Genomic DNA, 21,290 nt, shown 5'->3' with positions numbered 1-21,290 from the left:
TGATTTGTATTAAGGGGGGGAGATGTTATAATGTGAAGGTTAATAGAACCTTCGCATACTGTGGTTCGATGGGGCGTTCCTGGAGCTGAGATTCTATCTGTGACTCAGCTGGAGGAAGGCGGACAGCGGGCGCAGTGAGGGAACTCTTCTATCAATAAACAAGATAACCATCTGGATGCAAGTGTATGTTTACTTTATCACTAAGAACATACATAACAAACGGTCGGTCAGCATGGGCCCTTCTGCCTGAGAGACAGTCTCTCTGCGGGTCCTTCTGCCTGTGTGTGTGGCACAGTCACTTCCTGTCCCTTTGGCTGGTTACTGAGGAACGGCCTGTCAGCATGGGCCCTTCTGCCTGAGAGACAGTCTCTCTGCGGGTCCTTCTGCCTGTGTGTGTGGCACAGTCACTTCCTGTCCCTTTGGCTGGTTACTGAGGAACGGCCTGTCAGCATGGGCCCTTCTGCCTGAGAGACAGTCTCTCTGCGGGTCCTTCTGCCTGTGTGTGTGGCACAGTCACTTCCTGTCCCTTTGGCTGGTTACTGAGGAACGGCCTGTCAGCATGGGCCCTTCTGTCTGAGAGACCAAGTCTCTCTGCGGGTCCTTCTGCCTGTGTGTGTGGCACAGTCACTTCCTGTCCCTTTGGCTGGTTACTGAGGAACGGCCTGTCAGCATGGGCCCTTCTGCCTGAGAGACAGTCTCTCTGCGGGTCCTTCTGCCTGTGTGTGTGGCACAGTCACTTCCTGTCCCTTTGGCTGGTTACTGAGGAACGGCCTGTCAGCATGGGCCCTTCTGCCTGAGAGACAGTCTCTCTGCGGGTCCTTCTGCCTGTGTGTGTGGCACAGTCACTTCCTGTCCCTTTGGCTGGTTACTGAGGAACGGCCTGTCAGCATGGGCCCTTCTGCCTGAGAGACAGTCTCTCTGCGGGTCCTTCTGCCTGTGTGTGTGGCACAGTCACTTCCTGTCCCTTTGGCTGGTTACTGAGGAACGGCCTGTCAGCATGGGCCCTTCTGCCTGAGAGACAGTCTCTCTGCGGGTCCTTCTGCCTGTGTGTGTGGCACAGTCACTTCCTGTCCCTTTGGCTGGTTACTGAGGAACGGCCTGTCAGCATGGGCCCTTCTGCCTGAGAGACAGTCTCTCTGCGGGTCCTTCTGCCTGTGTGTGTGGCACAGTCACTTCCTGTCCCTTTGGCTGGTTACTGAGGAACGGCCTGTCAGCATGGGCCCTTCTGCCTGAGAGACAGTCTCTCTGCGGGTCCTTCTGCCTGTGTGTGTGGCACAGTCACTTCCTGTCCCTTTGGCTGGTTACTGAGGAACGGCCTGTCAGCATGGGCCCTTCTGCCTGAGAGACAGTCTCTCTGCGGGTCCTTCTGCCTGTGTGTGTGGCACAGTCACTTCCTGTCCCTTTGGCTGGTTACTGAGGAACGGCCTGTCAGCATGGGCCCTTCTGCCTGAGAGACAGTCTCTCTGCGGGTCCTTCTGCCTGTGTGTGTGGCACAGTCACTTCCTGTCCCTTTGGCTGGTTACTGAGGAACGGCCTGTCAGCATGGGCCCTTCTGTCTGAGAGACCAAGTCTCTCTGCGGGTCCTTCTGCCTGTGTGTGTGGCACAGTCACTTCCTGTCCCTTTGGCTGGTTACTGAGGAACGGCCTGTCAGCATGGGCCCTTCTGCCTGAGAGACAGTCTCTCTGCGGGTCCTTCTGCCTGTGTGTGTGGCACAGTCACTTCCTGTCCCTTTGGCTGGTTACTGAGGAACGGCCTGTCAGCATGGGCCCTTCTGCCTGAGAGACAGTCTCTCTGCGGGTCCTTCTGCCTGTGTGTGTGGCACAGTCACTTCCTGTCCCTTTGGCTGGTTACTGAGGAACGGCCTGTCAGCATGGGCCCTTCTGCCTGAGAGACAGTCTCTCTGCGGGTCCTTCTGCCTGTGTGTGTGGCACAGTCACTTCCTGTCCCTTTGGCTGGTTACTGAGGAACGGCCTGTCAGCATGGGCCCTTCTGCCTGAGAGACAGTCTCTCTGCGGGTCCTTCTGCCTGTGTGTGTGGCACAGTCACTTCCTGTCCCTTTGGCTGGTTACTGAGGAACGGCCTGTCAGCATGGGCCCTTCTGCCTGAGAGACAGTCTCTCTGCGGGTCCTTCTGCCTGTGTGTGTGGCACAGTCACTTCCTGTCCCTTTGGCTGGTTACTGAGGAACGGCCTGTCAGCATGGGCCCTTCTGCCTGAGAGACAGTCTCTCTGCGGGTCCTTCTGCCTGTGTGTGTGGCACAGTCACTTCCTGTCCCTTTGGCTGGTTACTGAGGAACGGCCTGTCAGCATGGGCCCTTCTGCCTGAGAGACAGTCTCTCTGCGGGTCCTTCTGCCTGTGTGTGTGGCACAGTCACTTCCTGTCCCTTTGGCTGGTTACTGAGGAACGGCCTGTCAGCATGGGCCCTTCTGCCTGAGAGACAGTCTCTCTGCGGGTCCTTCTGCCTGTGTGTGTGGCACAGTCACTTCCTGTCCCTTTGGCTGGTTACTGAGGAACGGCCTGTCAGCATGGGCCCTTCTGCCTGAGAGACAGTCTCTCTGCGGGTCCTTCTGCCTGTGTGTGTGGCACAGTCACTTCCTGTCCCTTTGGCTGGTTACTGAGGAACGGCCTGTCAGCATGGGCCCTTCTGCCTGAGAGACAGTCTCTCTGCGGGTCCTTCTGCCTGTGTGTGTGGCACAGTCACTTCCTGTCCCTTTGGCTGGTTACTGAGGAACGGCCTGTCAGCATGGGCCCTTCTGCCTGAGAGACAGTCTCTCTGCGGGTCCTTCTGCCTGTGTGTGTGGCACAGTCACTTCCTGTCCCTTTGGCTGGTTACTGAGGAACGGCCTGTCAGCATGGGCCCTTCTGCCTGAGAGACAGTCTCTCTGCGGGTCCTTCTGCCTGTGTGTGTGGCACAGTCACTTCCTGTCCCTTTGGCTGGTTACTGAGGAACGGCCTGTCAGCATGGGCCCTTCTGTCTGAGAGACCAAGTCTCTCTGCGGGTCCTTCTGCCTGTGTGTGTGGCACAGTCACTTCCTGTCCCTTTGGCTGGTTACTGAGGAACGGCCTGTCAGCATGGGCCCTTCTGCCTGAGAGACAGTCTCTCTGCGGGTCCTTCTGCCTGTGTGTGTGGCACAGTCACTTCCTGTCCCTTTGGCTGGTTACTGAGGAACGGCCTGTCAGCATGGGCCCTTCTGCCTGAGAGACAGTCTCTCTGCGGGTCCTTCTGCCTGTGTGTGTGGCACAGTCACTTCCTGTCCCTTTGGCTGGTTACTGAGGAACGGCCTGTCAGCATGGGCCCTTCTGCCTGAGAGACAGTCTCTCTGCGGGTCCTTCTGCCTGTGTGTGTGGCACAGTCACTTCCTGTCCCTTTGGCTGGTTACTGAGGAACGGCCTGTCAGCATGGGCCCTTCTGCCTGAGAGACAGTCTCTCTGCGGGTCCTTCTGCCTGTGTGTGTGGCACAGTCACTTCCTGTCCCTTTGGCTGGTTACTGAGGAACGGCCTGTCAGCATGGGCCCTTCTGCCTGAGAGACAGTCTCTCTGCGGGTCCTTCTGCCTGTGTGTGTGGCACAGTCACTTCCTGTCCCTTTGGCTGGTTACTGAGGAACGGCCTGTCAGCATGGGCCCTTCTGCCTGAGAGACAGTCTCTCTGCGGGTCCTTCTGCCTGTGTGTGTGGCACAGTCACTTCCTGTCCCTTTGGCTGGTTACTGAGGAACGGCCTGTCAGCATGGGCCCTTCTGCCTGAGAGACAGTCTCTCTGCGGGTCCTTCTGCCTGTGTGTGTGGCACAGTCACTTCCTGTCCCTTTGGCTGGTTACTGAGGAACGGCCTGTCAGCATGGGCCCTTCTGCCTGAGAGACAGTCTCTCTGCGGGTCCTTCTGCCTGTGTGTGTGGCACAGTCACTTCCTGTCCCTTTGGCTGGTTACTGAGGAACGGCCTGTCAGCATGGGCCCTTCTGCCTGAGAGACAGTCTCTCTGCGGGTCCTTCTGCCTGTGTGTGTGGCACAGTCACTTCCTGTCCCTTTGGCTGGTTACTGAGGAACGGCCTGTCAGCATGGGCCCTTCTGCCTGAGAGACAGTCTCTCTGCGGGTCCTTCTGCCTGTGTGTGTGGCACAGTCACTTCCTGTCCCTTTGGCTGGTTACTGAGGAACGGCCTGTCAGCATGGGCCCTTCTGCCTGAGAGACAGTCTCTCTGCGGGTCCTTCTGCCTGTGTGTGTGGCACAGTCACTTCCTGTCCCTTTGGCTGGTTACTGAGGAACGGCCTGTCAGCATGGGCCCTTCTGCCTGAGAGACAGTCTCTCTGCGGGTCCTTCTGCCTGTGTGTGTGGCACAGTCACTTCCTGTCCCTTTGGCTGGTTACTGAGGAACGGCCTGTCAGCATGGGCCCTTCTGCCTGAGAGACAGTCTCTCTGCGGGTCCTTCTGCCTGTGTGTGTGGCACAGTCACTTCCTGTCCCTTTGGCTGGTTACTGAGGAACGGCCTGTCAGCATGGGCCCTTCTGCCTGAGAGACAGTCTCTCTGCGGGTCCTTCTGCCTGTGTGTGTGGCACAGTCACTTCCTGTCCCTTTGGCTGGTTACTGAGGAACGGCCTGTCAGCATGGGCCCTTCTGTCTGAGAGACCAAGTCTCTCTGCGGGTCCTTCTGCCTGTGTGTGTGGCACAGTCACTTCCTGTCCCTTTGGCTGGTTACTGAGGAACGGCCTGTCAGCATGGGCCCTTCTGCCTGAGAGACAGTCTCTCTGCGGGTCCTTCTGCCTGTGTGTGTGGCACAGTCACTTCCTGTCCCTTTGGCTGGTTACTGAGGAACGGCCTGTCAGCATGGGCCCTTCTGTCTGAGAGACCAAGTCTCTCTGCGGGTCCTTCTGCCTGTGTGTGTGGCACAGTCACTTCCTGTCCCTTTGGCTGGTTACTGAGGAACGGCCTGTCAGCATGGGCCCTTCTGCCTGAGAGACAGTCTCTCTGCGGGTCCTTCTGCCTGTGTGTGTGGCACAGTCACTTCCTGTCCCTTTGGCTGGTTACTGAGGAACGGCCTGTCAGCATGGGCCCTTCTGCCTGAGAGACAGTCTCTCTGCGGGTCCTTCTGCCTGTGTGTGTGGCACAGTCACTTCCTGTCCCTTTGGCTGGTTACTGAGGAACGGCCTGTCAGCATGGGCCCTTCTGCCTGAGAGACAGTCTCTCTGCGGGTCCTTCTGCCTGTGTGTGTGGCACAGTCACTTCCTGTCCCTTTGGCTGGTTACTGAGGAACGGCCTGTCAGCATGGGCCCTTCTGCCTGAGAGACAGTCTCTCTGCGGGTCCTTCTGCCTGTGTGTGTGGCACAGTCACTTCCTGTCCCTTTGGCTGGTTACTGAGGAACGGCCTGTCAGCATGGGCCCTTCTGCCTGAGAGACAGTCTCTCTGCGGGTCCTTCTGCCTGTGTGTGTGGCACAGTCACTTCCTGTCCCTTTGGCTGGTTACTGAGGAACGGCCTGTCAGCATGGGCCCTTCTGCCTGAGAGACAGTCTCTCTGCGGGTCCTTCTGCCTGTGTGTGTGGCACAGTCACTTCCTGTCCCTTTGGCTGGTTACTGAGGAACGGCCTGTCAGCATGGGCCCTTCTGTCTGAGAGACCAAGTCTCTCTGCGGGTCCTTCTGCCTGTGTGTGTGGCACAGTCACTTCCTGTCCCTTTGGCTGGTTACTGAGGAACGGCCTGTCAGCATGGGCCCTTCTGCCTGAGAGACAGTCTCTCTGCGGGTCCTTCTGCCTGTGTGTGTGGCACAGTCACTTCCTGTCCCTTTGGCTGGTTACTGAGGAACGGCCTGTCAGCATGGGCCCTTCTGCCTGAGAGACAGTCTCTCTGCGGGTCCTTCTGCCTGTGTGTGTGGCACAGTCACTTCCTGTCCCTTTGGCTGGTTACTGAGGAACGGCCTGTCAGCATGGGCCCTTCTGCCTGAGAGACAGTCTCTCTGCGGGTCCTTCTGCCTGTGTGTGTGGCACAGTCACTTCCTGTCCCTTTGGCTGGTTACTGAGGAACGGCCTGTCAGCATGGGCCCTTCTGCCTGAGAGACAGTCTCTCTGCGGGTCCTTCTGCCTGTGTGTGTGGCACAGTCACTTCCTGTCCCTTTGGCTGGTTACTGAGGAACGGCCTGTCAGCATGGGCCCTTCTGCCTGAGAGACAGTCTCTCTGCGGGTCCTTCTGCCTGTGTGTGTGGCACAGTCACTTCCTGTCCCTTTGGCTGGTTACTGAGGAACGGCCTGTCAGCATGGGCCCTTCTGCCTGAGAGACAGTCTCTCTGCGGGTCCTTCTGCCTGTGTGTGTGGCACAGTCACTTCCTGTCCCTTTGGCTGGTTACTGAGGAACGGCCTGTCAGCATGGGCCCTTCTGCCTGAGAGACAGTCTCTCTGCGGGTCCTTCTGCCTGTGTGTGTGGCACAGTCACTTCCTGTCCCTTTGGCTGGTTACTGAGGAACGGCCTGTCAGCATGGGCCCTTCTGCCTGAGAGACAGTCTCTCTGCGGGTCCTTCTGCCTGTGTGTGTGGCACAGTCACTTCCTGTCCCTTTGGCTGGTTACTGAGGAACGGCCTGTCAGCATGGGCCCTTCTGCCTGAGAGACAGTCTCTCTGCGGGTCCTTCTGCCTGTGTGTGTGGCACAGTCACTTCCTGTCCCTTTGGCTGGTTACTGAGGAACGGCCTGTCAGCATGGGCCCTTCTGCCTGAGAGACAGTCTCTCTGCGGGTCCTTCTGCCTGTGTGTGTGGCACAGTCACTTCCTGTCCCTTTGGCTGGTTACTGAGGAACGGCCTGTCAGCATGGGCCCTTCTGCCTGAGAGACAGTCTCTCTGCGGGTCCTTCTGCCTGTGTGTGTGGCACAGTCACTTCCTGTCCCTTTGGCTGGTTACTGAGGAACGGCCTGTCAGCATGGGCCCTTCTGCCTGAGAGACAGTCTCTCTGCGGGTCCTTCTGCCTGTGTGTGTGGCACAGTCACTTCCTGTCCCTTTGGCTGGTTACTGAGGAACGGCCTGTCAGCATGGGCCCTTCTGCCTGAGAGACAGTCTCTCTGCGGGTCCTTCTGCCTGTGTGTGTGGCACAGTCACTTCCTGTCCCTTTGGCTGGTTACTGAGGAACGGCCTGTCAGCATGGGCCCTTCTGCCTGAGAGACAGTCTCTCTGCGGGTCCTTCTGCCTGTGTGTGTGGCACAGTCACTTCCTGTCCCTTTGGCTGGTTACTGAGGAACGGCCTGTCAGCATGGGCCCTTCTGCCTGAGAGACAGTCTCTCTGCGGGTCCTTCTGCCTGTGTGTGTGGCACAGTCACTTCCTGTCCCTTTGGCTGGTTACTGAGGAACGGCCTGTCAGCATGGGCCCTTCTGCCTGAGAGACAGTCTCTCTGCGGGTCCTTCTGCCTGTGTGTGTGGCACAGTCACTTCCTGTCCCTTTGGCTGGTTACTGAGGAACGGCCTGTCAGCATGGGCCCTTCTGCCTGAGAGACAGTCTCTCTGCGGGTCCTTCTGCCTGTGTGTGTGGCACAGTCACTTCCTGTCCCTTTGGCTGGTTACTGAGGAACGGCCTGTCAGCATGGGCCCTTCTGCCTGAGAGACAGTCTCTCTGCGGGTCCTTCTGCCTGTGTGTGTGGCACAGTCACTTCCTGTCCCTTTGGCTGGTTACTGAGGAACGGCCTGTCAGCATGGGCCCTTCTGCCTGAGAGACAGTCTCTCTGCGGGTCCTTCTGCCTGTGTGTGTGGCACAGTCACTTCCTGTCCCTTTGGCTGGTTACTGAGGAACGGCCTGTCAGCATGGGCCCTTCTGCCTGAGAGACAGTCTCTCTGCGGGTCCTTCTGCCTGTGTGTGTGGCACAGTCACTTCCTGTCCCTTTGGCTGGTTACTGAGGAACGGCCTGTCAGCATGGGCCCTTCTGCCTGAGAGACAGTCTCTCTGCGGGTCCTTCTGCCTGTGTGTGTGGCACAGTCACTTCCTGTCCCTTTGGCTGGTTACTGAGGAACGGCCTGTCAGCATGGGCCCTTCTGCCTGAGAGACAGTCTCTCTGCGGGTCCTTCTGCCTGTGTGTGTGGCACAGTCACTTCCTGTCCCTTTGGCTGGTTACTGAGGAACGGCCTGTCAGCATGGGCCCTTCTGCCTGAGAGACAGTCTCTCTGCGGGTCCTTCTGCCTGTGTGTGTGGCACAGTCACTTCCTGTCCCTTTGGCTGGTTACTGAGGAACGGCCTGTCAGCATGGGCCCTTCTGCCTGAGAGACAGTCTCTCTGCGGGTCCTTCTGCCTGTGTGTGTGGCACAGTCACTTCCTGTCCCTTTGGCTGGTTACTGAGGAACGGCCTGTCAGCATGGGCCCTTCTGCCTGAGAGACAGTCTCTCTGCGGGTCCTTCTGCCTGTGTGTGTGGCACAGTCACTTCCTGTCCCTTTGGCTGGTTACTGAGGAACGGCCTGTCAGCATGGGCCCTTCTGCCTGAGAGGGAATCTGCCTGCCTCCGAGGCGCAGTCTCTTCCTTTTCCGTATGGCTCGGGGTAGGGATAGTCCGTCAGTTTGGTCCCTTCTGTTTGTCTCTGTACCGGGGACGCTCTCTGTCTGAGAGACATCCTGGCTGTCTCTTTGGCCCCGGCACACACCCCAAGGACACAGAGAGGGGAAGTGGACGCCTCGGGGCTGCTTGTTATTTCAATGACTCACGAGTCGTTCATATTCAGCGCTTCCTCTGCAGCTGCTTACCAGGGAAATGGGCTGATGTTCTGGCAGAAGGGCCCCAAAACATCCAGGTACAAGGGAGAACAGCCTCTCCAGTGAGGAAACACTCCCCAAAGCGAGCGGGGTGGGAATGCAGGAAAACTAGAGCATACTATAGAACAGACAGGGGGTGCTCGAGCGTGGTTTCCCCTGTCTGTGACCCGACTGTGTGAAACAGCCCCGCACATCATAGCGGCGTGACATCCCCAACATGCTACATCCCTTATTTGAAAGGTGAGGGTTATTTGGAGGAATTGTTGTGTTACGAACGTAACCAGCCTGCGCATGAAGATAGGCGCATAGGGCGAATGCATGTGAAATCTCCCAACCACTGCAGAATGTCCCCGGTTCCCCTCATGCCCCCTTCTCCCTCGGCCCTCGCTGCATTTTCAGCATCTTTGCTTTAGCAATGGTTGCTAACATTGGGTAACTTTACTACGACCTCTGGCAACTTTTCACCACTTTTAAATGAACTTTTGCCGTCTTCTGCAAACTTTTAGCCCTTTATTTCACATTTAATTGCCTCTCACCAACTGCTTTAAGTGGGCAGGTGCTTTCTGGATCAGAGTACCTGCACTTCTTTTATTTGAAAGACATAGGGACTCCACGGAAATGGGGACTGTCCTTTTCCTGCGCCTGACTTCCCGATCCGCCGGGAGTTGAAATTTACAGGGTTGCTGCCATTCCTCGTACTGAGGCCCATAGCACTCACCCTTCTCATCAGGAAGTCGATACTTTTAATGGAGGAGTACCGGCACTTCTCGACGGTAAACAGGTACTCTGGGATAATGAGTCCCCACACTTCTGCTCCCCCCAGCGTGTGCTCCCATGCTTTTCCACAAACGTTCTTCTTCTTTTCTCAAGACCCGCTGTTTTTGCCAATGTTTGCCTTCACCCATATAATGTGCGTTCATGATATATAATCCCCTCGGACAGGACCCAAACAAGCGTTCCTCTTTGTCCATGTTCAGTCCTTGCATGCTTGCTACACGTGAAATTCGAGAAAGTTGGCTTTCCTTTTTTTCTGATTGATTTCTAAAAGTTTTTTTTAAAAAATGTAACACTGTACCACAACAAATACATTTAGAAACAAAAACAATAATGTGGGTCACTTGTGGCCTAGTTTAAACCCAAGCCAAGTTGTGTCTTTCTCGCCCATGAATTATTTCTTTGTTTAACTCTCTGCGTGTGAGTATGTGTCATGGTGTGCGGTTGGCACTGAAGGTGGAGGCACAGCCTAGTCGCGGGGGCATCTCTGGCCCACCCCCACCGCCTCGGGTGTGACTGGGAGGTTCGCGAATATGACTGGACTGTGCGACCATTGTCCACGGGCTCGGCGTTCTCAATACGCGAAACCAGTCTTCTCGATACACATAAATGCCCGGCGTGTGGCGTTCAGGCTGAAATATTCACCCCCTCAGTCCTCCTACGCATATACTGGGGCACCACGCGCTGGTGTCGTTTTTTGGGTACACTCACCCGTGTCTTTGGTTGTTGGGGAGAGGGACCCCGCATTCCCGTGGTGACCTGTCCGAAGGGCATCACCACAGGCCGGTCTTCGCCTGGCTCCTGCCGCCCGCGCATCTGAGGACCAGGGAAGGTGCCCAGCCCGCACCTCCACCTCCCCTGGCGTGGGCTGGCACCCTCCCCCCACCTTGTTTTCCGCCAGACGCTATGGAATTGTTTGCTTCCACAGTTCCCGCGCATTCTAGGACGTCTGCGCATTTTCTTTCGGTGACTCGGTGTTCCTGGAAGTGTCGGCGGGCCGTGCCAAGCTGTGTTGGAATGCCTGCGCGCCTTCCCCGAAAGCCCAGTGCTTTGGTACGGCATCTAGGGCCGGGGCAGACAGCCCGACTTGCCTTTCCTAAATAGCAATACTCTGCACCCGCCTAGCACGTTACTGGCCCTACTCCAGCCCTACAGGCCTTTCCCAGGCACCACCACCCTGTCACGTGCGGAAACTTCCCCAACCCTGCATGCACATTAAAGACACGCGATTAGCGATTTACTTTTCCATAACCCTGCACGTTGGGTGCACGCATTTGAGTAACTCTGCCCCGGCTCTACGGTTTTGTACAGGCGGCAGCGTCACTTGTGGCTGACTCACCCGCAGCCCAGCTTACCCCTCACAGTCACCAGGACGCCATTGGAGTCGGCCGAACTCTTCCCTGGCTCTCCACAGCTTTCACGTGACATCCACCTCGCTGTGCCACCAGCCCTCCCAGCCATGCACTGACCCAACATTCACCTCACTGTGCCACCTGCACTCCCAGCCATGCACTGGACCAACATCCACCTCGCTGTGCCACCAGCCATCCCAGCCATGCACTGGACCAACATCCACCTCGCTGTGCCAGCAGTCCTCCCAGCCATGCACTGACCCAACATTCACCTCACTGTGCCACCTGCACTCCCAGCCATGCACTGGACCAACACCCACCTCGCTGTGCCACCAGCCATCCCAGCCATGCACTGGACCAACATCCACCTCGCTGTGCCACCAGCCATCCCAGCCATGCACTGGACCAACATCAACCTCGCTGTGCCAGCAGTCCTCCCAGCCATGCACTGACCCAACATTCACCTCACTGTGCCACCTGCACTCCCAGCCATGCACTGGACCAACATCCACCTCGCTGTGCCAGCAGTCCTCCCAGCCATGCACTGACCCAACATTCACCTTGCTGTGCCACCAGCCTTCCCAGCCATGCCCTGACCCAACATTTACCTAACTGTGCCACCAGCCATCCCAGCCATGCCTGACCCAACATTCACCTAACTGTGCCACCAGCCGTCCCAGCCATGCCTGACCCAACATTCACCTTGCTGTGCCACCAGCCCTCCCAGCCATGCCTGACCCAACATTCACCTCACTGTGCCACCTGCACTCCCAGCCATGCACTGGACCAACATCCACCTCGCTGTGCCACCAGCCCTCCCAGCCATGCACTGGACCAACATCCACCTCGCTGTGCCACCAGCCCTCCCAGCCATGCCTGACCCAACATTCACCTTGCTGTGCCACCAGCCCTCCCAGCCATGCCTGACCCAACATTCACCTTGCTGTGCCACCAGCCCTCCCAGCCATGCCCTGACCCAACATTCACCTCGCTGTGCCACCAGCCCTCCCAGCCATGCCCTGACCCAACATTCACCTAACTGTGCCACCAGCCGTCCCAGCCATGCCTGACCCAACATTCACCTCGCTGTGCCACCAGCCGTCCCAGCCATGCCGTGACCCAACATCCACCTTGCTGTGCCACCAGCCCTTCTAGCCATGCACTGGACCAACACCCACCACGCTATGCCACCAGCCCTCCCAGCCATGCACTGGACCAACATCCTCCTCGCTGTGCCACCAGCCCTCCCAGCCATGCACTGATGCAAAATTCTCCTAACTGTGCCACCAGCCCTCCCAGCCATGCACTGGACCAACATCCACCTTGCTGTGCCACCAGTCCTCCCAGCCATGCACTGACCCACAATTCACCTAGTGGTGAAACCATCCCTCCCAGCCATGCACTGGACCAATATCCACCTTGCTGTGCCACCAGCTCTCCCATCCATGCACTGGAGCACCATTCACCTAACTGTGCCACCAGCCGTCCCAGCCATGCCTGACCCAACATTCACCTCGCTGTGCCACCAGCCGTCCCAGCCATGCCCTGACCCAACACCCACCTTGCTGTGCCACCAGCCCTTCTAGCCATGCACTGGACGAACACCCACCACGCTATGCCACAAGCCCTCCCAGCCATGTACTGGACCAACATCCTCTTCGCTGTGCCACCAGCCTTCCCAGCCATGCATTGATGCAACATTCACCTAACTGTGCCACCAGCCCTTCCAGCCATGCACTGGACCAACATCCACCTCACTGTGCCACCAGTCCTCCCAGCCATGCACTGACCCACAATTCACCTAGTGGTGAAACCATCCCTCCCAGCCATGCACTGGAACAATATCCACCTTGCTGTGCCACCAGCTCTCCCATCCATGCACTGGAGCACCATTCACCTAACTGTGCCACCAGCCCTCCCAGCCACACACTGGATCAACAACCACCTTGCTGTTCCACCAGTACTCCCAGCCATGCGCTGACCCACAATTCACCTAGCTGGAAACCACCCCTCCCAGCCATGCACTGGACCAATATCCACCTCTCTGTGCCACCTGCACTTCCAGCCATGCGCTGGAGCACCATTCATCTAACTGTGCCACCAGCTATGCACTGGACCAACATCCATATCGCTGTGCCACCAGCCCTCCCAGCCATGCATTGGACCAATATCAACTTAAATGTGCCACCAGTCCTCCCAGCCATGCACTGACCTTTCATTCACCTAACATTGCCACCAGTCCTCCCAGCCATGCACTGGACAAACATCCACCTCACTGTGACAGCAATCCTCCCAGCCATGCACTGCATTAACATCAACGTCGCTGTGTCACCAGCCACCATGCACTGGGCTACCATCCACCTAACTGTGCCACCAGCCATGCGCTGAACCAACATCCTCCTCACTGTGCCACCAGCCCTCCCAGCCATGAACAGATCCAATATTCACCGAACTCTGCCACCCACTCTCTAAGCCATTCACTGGACTAACTTCCACCTCGTTGTGCCACCAATCCTACCAGCCGTACACTGACCCCCAGCCATGCACTGGACTAACTTCCACCTCGTTGTGCCACCAGTCCTACTAGCCGCACACTGACCCCCCAGCCATGCACTGGACTAACTTCCACCTCGTTGTGCCACCAATCCTACCAGCCGTGCACTGACCCACCATTCACCTAAATGTGCCACCAGTCCTCAGTCTTCCCAGCTATGCACTGACTCAACATCCACTTCATTGTACTACCACCGCTCCCAGCCATTCACTGACCCAACAACCACCTCTCTGTGCCACCACAAGCACTCCACCACATGCACTGATCTACCACAATGTGCCACCACCAGCGCTCCCACCCATGCAATGACCCAACATCCACCAGCCCTTCCAGCTACACACTAAACCAACTTCCACCTCATTGTGTCACCAGTCCTACCAGCCGTGCACTGACACACCATTCACCTAACTATGCTACTGGTCCACCCAGCCATTCACTGGACCACCATTCACCTAAACGTGCCACCAGTCCCCAGTCTTCCCAGCTATGCACTGACTCAACATCCACTTCGTTGTGCTACCACCAGCGCTCCTAGCCATTCACTGACCCAACAGCCACCTCACTGTGCCCAAAGCCTTTCCATCCATGTTCTGGACCAACATCCACCTCACTGCCACCAGCTCGTCAAGCCATGTACGGGTCCAATACACACCTCACTGTGACACCAACCCTGCAATGACCGAACATGAACCTCACTGTGCCACCGACCCTCCAGCACCCACTGCATTGTGCGACCAGTCCCCCAGCAATGCATGAAACCAACACACACCTCACTATGCCACCAGCAGCTCTTCACATCATGCACTGTACGAACGTCCACCACAATGTGCCACCAACCGCCTGCCACCTATGGACCCACCCAACACCAACCTTACTGTGTCGCCAGCCCTCCATGCCATGCACTCTCCCAACATCCACCCCACTCTATCACCAGCCTTTCCGCCATGTTCTGGAGCAACCACCAGCACTCCACCCCATGCACTGAACGAATATCCACCACTATTTGCCACCACTAGCTGCTATCCAAGCACTGACCCAAAATCAACATTACTGTGCCACCAACCCTCACAGCCATGCACCGACCCAACATCCACCTAACTGTGCCACCAGCCCCTCACAACCATGCACTCACCCGACACCCACCTCACTGTGCGACCGGTCCTCCCAGCCATCCACTGACTTAATATCCACCCCACTGTCCAACGAGCACTCACAGCTATACACTCACCAGACTCCCACCTCACTGTGTGTTACGCCCAGCCGCATGCAGCGGTCTTCTATCAATTACTGCACAATTAAACCTATGCAGCGTTGCTACACTTTTTTCCGGTGCATAGCCTCACACCTCTGGCAGCATTGGCGCTTGCCATGGCAACGCGCTACGTTAGCAAGTTGTGTGGCGCGAAGGAGGCCATGTGACTAGTCAGCTGACTAAGGCCCAGCTCCTCCCTTGGTTTAAAGTTGGTGGCGCTACGAGAAACGCTGCTTCTGTTCATAGCGTTATTCCTGCATAGCATTCCTGATCTTTCATTACCTGATTCTGACTACGGCCTGTTTAACGGTCTCCCTCCGCCTTTTGTCCAGGACTCTTTGATCCTCTTGGTATTCCGACCCGGACTGTTTATTGGATTGTTTTGCTTCACGTCTTGATTCTTCCTTGGTCTGCACGTTACTGAACCAGCCTGTCCCCGGATCTCCACGTTCTTCACACTGCCTCCCCTCTTCAGAGCTCCGAACCCCTTGGTGTGTGGTTGCTGCTGGCCTTCCCGGGTAGCACTGCTCCTCTTCTCCAGCACTAGAACACATCCAGGCACGGCATAGCACTTCTTGGTTGATACTGGTAAGCGTTACTTTCTTCTCCTGACCGTTTCCATACATATTGGGGATCCCAGTACGAAAAAGACGATATCAGTTGGCTTATTAACTGTCGTATCTTACCGTTCATACCTGCCTGATTTCTATTGTCTGCTCCAGAACTCATGCCTCCATCTACTTTTTGGGAATTTACGTTTCAGTACCTTCATTAGTGCACTTTGGGAGGCTCTGCTGACTGTGGACCATCCCGGACCTAGTGCGACCCTCGTGTCACTCGGGTTTACTTACCTCTACTAACTCCCTGTTTATTATTTTGTCCTTTCTTTGTTGTTCTTTCTTTTGGTGACTTGGGAATCCCATTCCTGTTGGGGTAAGACGCTGCATACTTTCACCTGTTTAGTATTGGTAGTTCTTCAATACTTGAGTTGATTCATTGTATCCTCTGCTTATAGGGCTAGCCACCATCTGAATTGTAGCAGTTACACATAAGGTATAACTAGTTTAGAACCTGAGTTTTACCATTGCCTTAATTGATCATTAAACACTAATCTGTTGTACTTTCCTCCTACAGCATTGTGGTTTGGCGATGCGTGTGTTTCCCCCGCTCTTTAATTTGATCGGTTCCTCTGTCTGTTACTTGCCAGCAGAGGGGATGTCATAGTAAAGATCTACCCTCAAGTGAGGAGGCCTAAATTCAGGACGGAACTAGGCTTAGAAGTCCTTTGGAGTACGTCTGTCATATTCTCACTTCAGCCACTCCGGGTCCCATACCAACGCCCCAGCCTGTGTGGTGAGTAACACTGTGCCACCGGCCCTCCCAGCCATGCACTGACCTAATATCCACCCCAAATAGGCACATCCCTAGATGTATTGAGATCCACACCAAAATTGGCTAAGACAAAATTGTTTAGATACGTGTGGTGCAAATTGAGAGAATCCTTAGTCCAAGACTAATGTTTTGGGAATCATTTCGACCAGACGATTACAAATTTCAACACGCTTGCTCCATACTTGAAAAAGCATCCCTCACTGCACTTTAGGCCCCAAATGCTGAGATTTAGGTTGAATTTAGTGATAGCACAAGAAAGTCTGGGTTGGCGAAATAACATTCCACGGGACCAGAGGCTGTGTCGTCACTGTCACACACATATAAAGACCCTGATGCATTTGTGTGTGCAGTGTCCGACCCTGTGGGCTCTGCGTAACGAAACGTTATCTCTGAATTTTATGCCTTCAGAAGAAGATCTTTGCAGGAAGATTTTAAAGTGTAATGAGTTGAGCTTGTCCATTCATATTTTAGAGTACTTAAAGGCTTGTGCGGTGGATTTCTAGAGTGATTTTAGCATGATAGATTGAATGATTTTTGCTACGCTTTTATTCTCTTTTAAAATTATGATTCTAATGATGGTGAAATAATGTATTATGTCAATGTTGTGTGTTAAAAGTATATTTTTTTACTGTAAAACACAATAAATGAATAAATTAAAAAATATCCACCCCACTGTGCCTCCAGCCCTCCCAGCCATGCACTCACCCGACACCTACCTCACTATGCCACCAGCACTCCCAGGCATGCACTAACCCAATACACATATCACTGTGCCATCAGTTCTCGAAGCCATGCCATCACCCAACACCCACCTCACTGTACCAACCGCACTGACCCGACATCCACCTTGCAGTGCCACCAACACTCCTAGCCATGCACTGACCTAATATCCACCCTGCTGTGCATCCAGTCCTCCCAGCCAAGCACTCACCCAACCATCACTGAGCCACCGGTACTCCCAGCCATGCACTAACCTAATATCCACCCCACTGTGCCTCCACTCCTCCCAGACATGCACTCACCCGACACCCACCTCACTGTGCCACCGGCCCTCCCAGCCATGCACTAACCTAATATCCACCCCACTCTGCCTCCACCACTCCCAGACATGCACTCACCCGACACCCACCTCACTGTGCCACCGGCCCTCCCAGCCATGCACTGACCTAATATCCACCCCACTGTGCCTCCAGCCCTCCCAGCCATTCACTCACCAACACCCACCTCACTGTGCCACCGGCCATCCCAGCTGTACACTGACCACCTAATATCCACCCCACTGAGCCTCCAGTCCTCCCAGCCATGCACTCACCGTCCGACACTCACCTCACTGTGCCACCGGCCCTCCAAGCCATGCACTCGCCTAATATCCACCCCACTGTGCCTCCAGTCCTCCCAGCCATGCACTCACCGTCCGACACTCACCTCACTGTGCCACCGGCCCTCCAAGCCATGCACTCGCCTAATATCCACCCACTGTGCCCCCAGGTCTTTCTGCGAAAACAGCTTGCTATGGGACGTGTTCTGCCTCAGAATGAGAGGTATTTCCGAGATTCCACCTGTTGCCAACCCTCCATCCTTCCCTTCCCCCACCCCTTCCGTTTCCACATCGCCTGTGCGCCCTGAGACAAAGCTACGGGTGTGGGGCCTCGGGGAATTCAGATTATCACCACCCAGGGTCTGGAAAGCCCAAAATACAAACAGCCCCCCTCCCCCATTCACACACACGCCACACAGTCCCACGCTCCTCACAGCACCTGCGAAAGCGGCTGCCAGCTGGCACATTGCTACATTTGCCAGGAAAGGGCACACCTTGGCAAGACGAGTCTCGGGGGCGGGGGGGGGGGTGACTCGTATCCAAGCCTCAGGGGCAGACAACTCGCACGTGCCCGGTTCCTCCCATTCCCGCCTATGCCCCCTGGATCGACAAAACCCGCGCCTTGCCCTAGCTCTCTGGTCAGGAGTCTCGTGTGATGACGCACTTGTTTATCACTTCGTGCTACGGCGCGGCCCTGTGCGCGGTGCATGGGGAGGTGCTGGGAGGAAGGCCATTGCTTGTGTTACTTAGAGGGAGCGTGTAGCGGATCTCGGCGCTCTACTTTCCCTCCTGCGCTGCCGGCATCTGAACGTGAAGTGATGTGGTGCCGCCATTTCTATTGCCTACACCTCTACCTGTTGTGGCGTCACCAACAATGGCAACCACAGACAATGGAAGACCTACTTTCCACTGAGATGTATTAGCTGCAGTGCTTTAAATGGACCGGGACTTGCCAGTGCTGAGTTCTTGTACGTTTTGTACTCGAAAGACATGGTACCTGCACTTCTCACCAGGATGCCAATACTTTTAGTGATAGAGTACAAGCACCTCTCAACAGTAGGCAGCTACTGTGGTAAGGAGACGGACAGTCGGACCCCTTTTTAAGGGTTATTTATTGTTTCACTCCCTACTCTGTCCCTGATCTGCAGAGAGCCATATGCTAGAAGGAAGATGCCCCAAGGGTCCTCGTCAAGATGTCCTCCAAAGCAAACAAAGTTTGTTTTCGAAAGTGGATTCTGTCCCCAACGTTTTAAACAAAAGGGAAATGTAATATAAACACAAGAACGTCTTTCCCCAAACAAGCAATGGCGACTGTCGTCTGACCCCCAGTGATCTCTCCACGTCACAGGTAGCGCTGGCTCTGGGCCATATTCAGAGTTCCAATCACTAATACCAGTCTCTATTTTCCTCCTCTCTCTCTTCGGGTGACATCAAAGTATCACAGTCTCTGATTAGCCTGTTGCGTGCTACACTTTATCAAAAGGATTGGCTCTTCGGCAGCTTCTGTCCTCTCGGCCACCGCCAGCGGGACCTTTCTCTTCTGGTCTCCTCAGTGTTCGGTGGGTCTTGTGTCTTAGCACACCCTTGTTTTCCTCATTAGAGTCTCTCCGGGTCTTCCTAGCTTTTCCTCAGTTGGCTTCTCAGTGTTCCACAGGCTGCTCCACTGGCTTGAACGCCACACCAGGCGCTGATCTGTCTCTTCCTTATATGCCTCTCAGGAGGAGGAACGCCTGCCTCTCTCGCCCCGGAGGCGACTCAATCTCCCTTCTTCCATCTGGAACGCAGCTTTTGGGCTGACTTCACAAAATACCCAGACTCGTCGCTAGTGGAAAAAGTTGCTTTAATGTGACAAGCCGTGGCTTACAAAAAACACGCTAACCTGGCTCCCTGGCCTCACATACTAACAGATCAATTAACAATCGCCAAAAACAACTAAATAAATAAACAATTCAAATTCATCACTTCCTGTCCCTTGCTCCCTCCCCTCCCCTCAATTCCTCTCAACCTTCATTCCTGCTTCCTCCCATCTTCCCCCCCCCGAGGCTACTCCCCTCCTTCTTTCATACCTCTTCCCCCTCTTTGTACCCCCGGGGTAGCCTGTTAGTGCAAACAGCACTACCCACCCTCCTTACCGCGATAATAATCCTTCGGCTTCAACCAACCATCATTTAACTAACTGCCACCCCCATAACCTTCCTATTGAATTCTTGTTTAATTGTTCCTTCTCCTTCCTTCCCTTTCTCTTTTTAAATTTTTTATTAACACTCACCAAAACAACCTTGCTCGTAGACATAAAATCCCAAACTGAGGGAACCATTCTTTATTTCCTCTTCTTTGTAATTCACCCCACTTACTTTTATAATTATAATTTATTTACTTACTTGTTTCTTTATTATTCTTTTTCTTTTGAAACACACCCTCTTGCCCTTTTACTCCATGCCCATCTACTCACTGCACTCCGACACCACCTGCCCACTAGGCCATTGCTGCCACCCACAATTTTGTACTGAAAACCAGAAACTCCTCTAATGATCCCCTTGTTATTATTTCTATTTATTTATCTACCTTCTTTCTGCACCCACTAAGCCATAACCTGTGTGGTGTAAATGCTTAAAGTATTCTTGCGGACATCGCCCCGGTCTCCTCTATCCATCATATGCTCTCCAATCAAGTACCCCCCAACTAATGCAGCAGCTAATCCCTTTTCTTTCCCATGTTCCTCACTTCAACCGCAAACTTTCTCTTCTCCTCTGCCAATCCATGTGATACCTTGTAACCCTAAACCAAACCCAACCTCATTTTGTATGGGGCCAGCAAATTGAACAGCATCTCATGGCTATCCACCCACCAATGTACCCTTGTATGGGTACTCCCCTGTACCCATCGAGACCATACCCAATTGCTCCCCGCTCCTTACCCATCACCCTTCCTTATTGCTCCCCCACTGCACTGGGTCCCGTACCTGCTCCCTCCGTCCATGCAGTTTAATCCTGCCCACGCAGAACTCCACCCCCTCCTCATTTTGTCAATGTACCCCTGTGCTCACCCTTGTCAATACCTGCTCCCTTGCTCTCTGCTACACACCTCACATGCTGTCCCACCCCTTTCCCGGTTGCCATAAACGCGTCTTCTGTCCATGCCGTTTACTTTCCACTGTGCACTGCCCTCTCTGATACCACATCCCTTCCTCTAGGCCACTCTGCCCCCATGTTGACCCTTGCAAATGTTCCATATCATTGATGTTTCCACCACTGCACCAGGGGACATCTGTGCACCCTCGTCCATGCAGTTCCATCTCAACACTGCCCCCCCCCACTGCATCAGGGGCCAACCATGTGCCCCCGGCCATGCCATTCATATCACACACCCTGCTACTTCACAGAGCATCACTGCCCACTTTATCCCCTTGCCCTTGTGTGCTGCTCTTCCTCCGTTCCTTCACCCGAGCACAAATTCTCTGATATAGCCCTTTTGCACCCTACTATTCAGTTCCTTTATTTAGTAAATCCTCAATTCCTTTCCCTTCTTTTCCTTTTACCTTTTCTCCACCTTTTTATTTATTTATTTATTTATTTATTTTCAAACCATCCTCTCCGTCCCTGTGTCAAAAAAGTTTAACTCCACACGGCACAATTTTCCTCTCCTCCTACTCTCTCCAAACTTTGATCATCTGAGTTCCCCCATTAGTCCACATCGTTTTTGCTGACCTGTATTCACCCATCTTAACTGCCACCAAATTCAACTGACACACCCCACTTCCCCTTAAGTCCACAAACTAAACAAGGTACGATAAATTATTACTGTGTTGCCGTTGACGCAAACCAACCAACTTCTTGACCCAATAATGTTCCGCTCCTCCCTATTCCTTGATATAGGAAACCCTTTACACCCGTTCATCTCTACCCCTCCTGCAGCAATCCTTACCCTGGAAAATTGCTGGCTTCC

General features: G+C 54.8%; 1 protein-coding gene across 4 annotated transcripts in view; it reads right to left on the bottom strand.

Moving 5' to 3' along the window:
• BCL6B (BCL6B transcription repressor) overlaps window positions 1-17,470 on the bottom strand; it is a 184,184-nt gene extending 166,714 nt beyond the window's left edge. For 2 of the 4 annotated variants that reach the window (XM_069645417.1, XM_069645427.1), the window contains exon 1: window positions 10,189-10,338. In XM_069645417.1, the coding sequence (XP_069501518.1) occupies window positions 10,189-10,293 (105 nt within the window). In that variant the 5' untranslated portion in view covers window positions 10,294-10,338. Of the gene's footprint in view, window positions 1-10,188; window positions 10,339-17,452 lie in introns of those variants that run through there. The other 2 variants (XM_069645459.1, XM_069645486.1) reach the window with 2 other exon arrangements.
• Window positions 17,471-21,290: the final 3,820 nt, after the last annotated feature.

The sequence above is a fragment of the Ambystoma mexicanum genome, chromosome 1p, assembly GCF_040938575.1.
Source record: "Ambystoma mexicanum isolate Mex_15411 chromosome 1p, UKY_AmexF1_1, whole genome shotgun sequence".
Lineage (NCBI taxonomy): Eukaryota > Metazoa > Chordata > Amphibia > Caudata > Ambystomatidae > Ambystoma > Ambystoma mexicanum.
Note: the sequence above shows the minus strand (reverse complement) of the source record. Positions and strands in the feature narration are given on the sequence as shown.